The 6,331-nt window shown below is 41.2% G+C and overlaps 1 protein-coding gene across 2 annotated transcripts; it reads right to left on the bottom strand.

The window, feature by feature from the left end:
* Positions 1-1,651: 1,651 nt before the first annotated feature.
* On the bottom strand, positions 1,652-3,268 carry coa6 (cytochrome c oxidase assembly factor 6). Of its 2 annotated transcripts, none has more exons than XM_069700142.1 (3): positions 2,973-3,268; positions 2,673-2,826; positions 1,652-2,433 (listed from the first exon to the last, which is right to left on the bottom strand). In XM_069700142.1, the coding sequence occupies exons 2-3, from the start codon at positions 2,814-2,816 to the stop codon at positions 2,335-2,337; spliced, it is 243 nt and encodes an 80-aa protein (XP_069556243.1). In that variant the 5' UTR covers positions 2,817-2,826; positions 2,973-3,268; the 3' UTR covers positions 1,652-2,334. The 2 variants fall into 2 exon arrangements, with proteins under 2 accessions (XP_069556243.1, XP_069556244.1); XM_069700143.1 differs by having other exon boundaries at positions 3,128-3,268.
* Positions 3,269-6,331: the final 3,063 nt, after the last annotated feature.

Here is a 6,331-nt window from a genome sequence, read left to right as displayed (position 1 = left end):
GCCTTGGAATGAAAAGTAGAGCTGCGTCACATGAGACAGGTGATGTGACGGAACTCATTGGATGAAAACAAAATTGACTTTCATCAATGAGGCTGGGATACACGTCCACAAGTAACGTAGCTTTCTGTACAGAAATCTTTTCCTCACCATAACCAAGTAGTTTTGGTTCGTAACCCTGACCACGTGGTTTGTTTCCAACAGACCAAGGTGAAGTAAAGCCGTGACTCTGAAACACTGCCCTCTAGTGGATTGATTTGTGTATTACATACCTTGGTGTGATACCAGTTTGCAGATTGACGTCTTTACCGAGGTCTCTGAAGCTGATGTTGTGCCCTGTTATGCTGTGAACATTTCGATTTTTGATGCCTTATTTTCCTCAGAGCACCTTGCAGTGCCTTTACCGTGTCAGTGTGGCCGCCTGTTGGGGTCTCGAAGCGCTGCCCCTGACTGAGTTAGTGCCTCGCTGTGACTTCAGAGCAGTGCAGGACCTTGGCTCTCACCTTTCCCCTTAAATCACAGAAAGCAATAATGTTTACTTTGCTGTCTCTCAGCCAGAACACAATCCCATTTCAATATCAAGAATGTCTGATGTCCTGTATTTGGTCCTGCGTTGGTTGACTCATGTATTTTATGCTAAACTGATTATCTTTACTTTCTTTGTAGCTTGTCCTTATTTGGCAGTTTGTGAGGCTTGTAACAAACTCCTGCTATCATTCTGTGTATTCAGCGGGGTGCTTTGGATTCTACAAACAAGACCTCAGACTGCTCTTCTTTATTATTTTTTGTTCTCAGTCTGTTTGCCAGATGCGGCTTTTTTGTTGTTGCCATATTGAACACACAGATGAAATCAAAATAGGACATTTTGCTTCCTGGGGTCGTGAGTTAGGGCAGTGTGATTATCTTAAACTGTAAAAAATGTAATTCTCTTGGTCCGCAGGTAGAAACATTACACCACAGTTATCATCACAAAAATATCTTTTAGTATTACGTTTTTCAACTTTTGCATGTCCAGCAAGAGGATGACCTTGTTTGGTCTTCATTTGTTGCCATTTTTTCAAGGTGCCACCTTTTGTGTTTTTCTGGCTCATGAAATGCAGATGTGTGAGACGACAGAGTCCCTCCGAGCTCTGAGCTATTTTTGAGTGAAGAAGAAGAAGAGCATGCGAGAGAGCACAGAACTGTACGGTGCGCTAGTTTCTTCAATCAGCTGTCAAATCACAATAATGGTTGTCTGGTGGTGAAAAGGTTTGCACAAAACACTCATTGTACTGTGCAGAAATGTCAAAGATATGCTTTATATTTTTCCACAAATTTTTTTATGTAATTTGTGACTTTTTTTATATCACTACATTATAACTATAGGCTGTAGTGCAGGCTGAATCAGAAGCCTGCGTTTTTTTCCTTTTTGTAATTTATTCACTTCTACTGAAGGATTTGCACACCTCGACGGTGTTGCAGCAGTGACCTTTGACCCAGGGGCCACACTCCTCTGTAAATACATACAGATTTGTAATATAAACATAATGTGCCTTTGCCTGTTTCAAATGAGATGTAACATTCATAAATTATGTGTTTTATCTTGATAATGCATTCATATCCAAAACTAGAGTTAGAATCATACGACAACAATAAAACCACTAAAACAAATCAGTCGATTTTATTTTTTTATTCACAAACAACACGAGCCGGTCGCACTTTTCAGATTTTGACATAAGTTACTGTCCTGGAATTAAAAGGAAAGCGATAGCAATCAGTAAAGATCTGCATCTGTTGGTAGATCACACAAGAATAATTAAACTGACTGAGACTCATGGCTCGTTAAGAGTAAATTAAAAACTCCACGCAGAAGCCGCCACAGTTCTGTGTTCTGCGCACAGAAATGGTGAGGTGACGATTTTTAACATAAACAATCACAGCAAATTGATTCTGGGCAGTTTTAGGGCACACAGACCGAGTACGTGTCGGACTATTATTATTCCAGCGTGATTGGGAAGCAACAACAGCAACGACGACATTACAAGTTGAGATCCATCAGGATTTGTTAACTGGATCCTTTGATGCAACAACATGTTAAACCAGCAGGTTTAGAAAACACGACCCGACCCCACGTCGTGGCATTGCTGAAGCTCAAGTCATTTTTCAAACAGATCCTTTGTGCTGCTATTTGGATTTCCTTAAGCAACATTTATCTCTAGAAATAAATAAGTATGAAGGTGAAGTCCAGGCGCTCTTGTCCACAATAAAGAGGGAAAACACCTTTCCAAGTCCTGCACCTCTGCCTCATATTTCAACCAGTCAGCTTGCAGCATGTGATGGTTTCCGGTTGAATGGCGGTTAGGAAGCCTCCTGGGGGCCTTTAGCAGGTGTGAAGCCTTCAGTCTGCATCTTCGCCTTGTATTTCAAGAAGTCTCTCCTCTTGTTGAAATATTTCACCTGCCGGGGAAAATGTCGGAGATCAGCTGGAGGTTCAAGAGCAACCGATCCTGCAGTATTTTAAGTTGTTTAAAAATCTAAATAGTGAATTTACTTTCACGTTTTTGAGCTCGTCCAAACATTTACAGATTTTGAAACCCTGTCCACGGTGCCCGCTCCTTTATTTATGACTCGGGAGTCTTTTCTAAACTCAGGTCTTTGCCATAATTAATCACAAACAAATCAAAGTGATGTCTGACCCACTGAGCCGGGCATTGAGCCTCAAACTCGCTCTGGAGCCTCTGGCAGGACGCAGCTTTGTCATCGTTGTCCTCCAAACATGTCCAGAGACGGTCCCTGGCGTCCCAGCAGGCCTTTCTTTCTGTGGAGTTTGGAGCCGTCATTGCTGCTCAACTTAAAATTGGAGATTTCACAAAAGGGAAAGAGAAGACGAGTTAAAACAGAAACTGCAGCAGCTGCTGCCACAGGACGGGTCACATGTTGACAACATCCAGGTGATGTTTACAGACACATGCCATCCTCTTCCTCAGTATACTCACTGCATTCATTTCATTGCTGTATTTTCTTAGTGTTTACAGACCAAACCCCTTCGTGTTTACGCGACTTTACGTGAGATTACACAGAAAACAGAGAGCTGCGTTGACACCGAGCAGCTTCAAGTCCTGCTCGTTTGTTAAACTTATCTGTCACACACTTCTCGAATCCTCCGAGAACGCGTCTTCTTTCCGACCAGCGCTTTCTGCTTGATCGTTGTCACTCCGTGAAGCCCGAGAAACCCGCGTCACGCCGCTTTTAATCCGCAACCACCGGACTTCCGCGACGCTCAGCGGTGAAGGACGAGCGACGGGGCACTTCCTCGTCGCGCGGGGATGACGTGCAGGCGCGCTGATCAAAACCGACCAGGTGATGGCGTGTTTGGAAAACAAACCAAGCAGCACAGCTCGTTTGAAAGTTGTAGGGTTACTTGTGTTTTTTTATTTTTTTAAAACAACTAAAAAAACCCAACTAAATTAACTAGTTATTAATAATACTTAAAATGAACCGGATCCTACTTTTAAACGTGAGTTATATGACATGTTTGGTCAGGCTGCCGTGGTGAACCCGACCGGAAGGAAGCAGCAGGTGGGAGATTATTTGATGATGCAGCATCCTTTTTTTTTTTTTTTTTTTTAAACTCAGCTTTCTCTTATTCACTGCATGTCAACATTGCACACGATCAAGCATTTCTACTGTGACTCTGTAACGTGGCTTGTGTTGTTTTATTGTGGTTAACACGTGTTAGTTTTCTTTAGAGGTAAGACAACTTCTTCAATATCAAATGAATAATTATCAAACCCAAATATGTTTTAACGAGGTTTTCTGTTTCACAATGTTGGTTGGATCAAACAAGACCTTTTCCTTGGCCTGTAGGAACTTCTAAAATAAATTAATAATTGACAGACTAAAAGATTATTAAACAAGAAAAAAGACAAATTACTTACATAATTAAAATTCTGCAAGTTGCCACGTATTGTCTATTAATTTAAAGTGAGTATGATAGTGTGTCTTATCTGGACTTGTTGTCATTCTAGTCAAGGGTTTGAAAAACAAGAGATCATTAAACTACTGGAAGATAAAGACGTGCAGATTTTATGTAATAAAGTAATAAAAAGAAAAGAAAAGAGATTTACATAAGGGGAAACATATGTTGGACTGCTATGGTGACTGAATACATTTGATGTGTTTTAGTTTTTGTTCATGAAAAAGCTATATCCACTTGTCTTCCCCTCAATTTTTCAGCAGCCCAAACTAAAGGAAAACATTTAGACTTGTGCATGTTTGTTTGTTCAATCGTTGATTTATTCATACGCTCAAATCGAGGGGGAAAAACTTGACTGGAAACTTCATGCTCAACACAACAAAGCGCCAGATGAATGTACAATAAAGTTCTTGTGCATGTGCGTGTGTGCGTGTGTGTGTGTGTGTGTGTGTGTGTGTGTGTGTGTGTGTGTGTGTGTGTGTGTGTGTGTGTGTGTATAGCTTGGCAGTGTGGAAAGCCAGAAAGAAAATGTGTATTGTTGATTAACTCCCTCTCTCTTTTTCTTCCTCCCTCAGCCTCAGAGACGGAGAATAGCCCCACTGGTTGCCATGGCGCCCAGCAGCAATCCATCTCAGTTCGTGTGCTTGTGCGGACTGAAGGAAATAATAATAAAAAAACACGAGTACCCTGATGCAGGGGTGACGTGCTCGCCCTATTCTTGGGAAGGTAAGTGTTTGTTGCCCTGTGTGTGTGTGTGTGTGTGTGTGTGTGTGTGTGTGTGTGTGTGTGTGACTTAAGTGTGTGACTTAAGTGTGTTTTTCTAGCTGCTTCAGAGAAAGAACTTCATTCACTATTTATGTCAGACACCATTTACTGACCTCACTTCAAGTTTGTTTCCTTCACTGTCAAGGAGTGTTTACATTTTAGCCCGACTACACTGGGAGATTTACACCAAAGTTTACAGCAAAAGCTTTCATAAAAAAAAACCCAACTAAAAACGTTAGTATATTGGTCATTTCTTTAACGACTTAAGAGTATATAAAAGACCAAAAGAAAGAAAAGAAAAAAAAGATTGTGAATTTTCAAAGTGGCTAAAATTGCCATTAGCAATATGGCTGCATTTCACCACCGCCATGGGAAGACTTAGTTGATTATGTTTTTGGTTTATGGGCATATAAGAAGCATTTTGAGCATTGTTGTACTCGTCTCTACCAGGATGCACATTACAGCCCTGTTTGAACATTTGTTGCTTTTGAAGGGAAATAAACCCCTCAAATATCCAAAAAAGAAAGCCTGTGTCACATCCCAGGAATCATGCATGAGGTCGATTGTACTGGGTGGTTGAAACACCTGATGGTAAACATTGCATTTATGACAGAAAGAGGTTCTTGTCAGCTTAAGCAGCTGCAGTGCAAATGTAGTTCAGCTTAAAAAATGCATTAAGCTCTGAGGCAAGCCGCAAAGTTTGAAGTTGTAAATCTTTGAGTAACGAGCGAGTCTCTCCCTCATGTCTGCGTTATGTGGCTCTCAAATTTACACCGTTGTTCAGTTAACCGTGCACTTACAGAAACTTACATTCATCACGAGAGACCATAACATGGATCACAGGATCACATGTTTGAATAGTATCGGATGTTCCTATACAGACAAGTTTATTTAAGGTACAGCTGCGAATAAACAGCATTAATGAGAATTAAAGCATGTTGAATAACATAACTTTGTCTCCCATAGAAACAGGAATATTTGTCTGTTGGCTGGATACTGGGGGTCAACGTTGACATCACACATCCTGTAAATGTCTTCAACTACCTACTGTAGCTTACACACATGTTTAAGATGCCATGCCCCCCCCCCCACCCGACCTCTTCTCCCCCCCTCCCCTCCCCTCCCCTCCCCTCCATCATTTATTGAGGTATTAGTGAAGAATTAACATTTGACCTATTCAGAAAAGCTATCAGGATATCACGAGAGTCACAGAAGGTTTAAAAGGGAAATACTTACCTTCCAAACAACCTGCAGAGTCCAGAGAAGGTGTGTCATTTTTATTTAGGTTGGTACATATTGAACATACGGGAGATGTCATCTGTTGGATTTAGAACTTATTCCTGGAAATGTTTGTGGACCAGGAATTTGTGTAATGTGGTCTCTTGCCATCACACAGCTTTCACATGTTGCTAGATTAAATTTTGTGTGAGAGAGAGGCCTTCAGTAGACTCTAATAGCTCTCAAAATTATTTTCTCATTCTGTTCGAGACTCTTATTTTCAGTCTTTTTCAAGCAGACTAGTGAGGGAGCTGATCCACAGTGTCATTGTGAAGCTATTAAAAGCACTAAAGCATTTTCTCTTCCACCCACTGCAGTGTTGTCCGCAGCAGCCAT

This window comes from Brachyistius frenatus, unplaced genomic scaffold (genome assembly GCF_029030835.1).
Source record: "Brachyistius frenatus isolate BFR_SWC_R1_liver_20210118 unplaced genomic scaffold, ASM2903083v1 Contig_32, whole genome shotgun sequence".
In the NCBI taxonomy this organism is placed as follows: domain Eukaryota; kingdom Metazoa; phylum Chordata; class Actinopteri; family Embiotocidae; genus Brachyistius; species Brachyistius frenatus.
The sequence above is the reverse complement of the archived record's forward strand: the minus strand, read 5'-3'. Positions and strand labels throughout refer to the sequence as shown.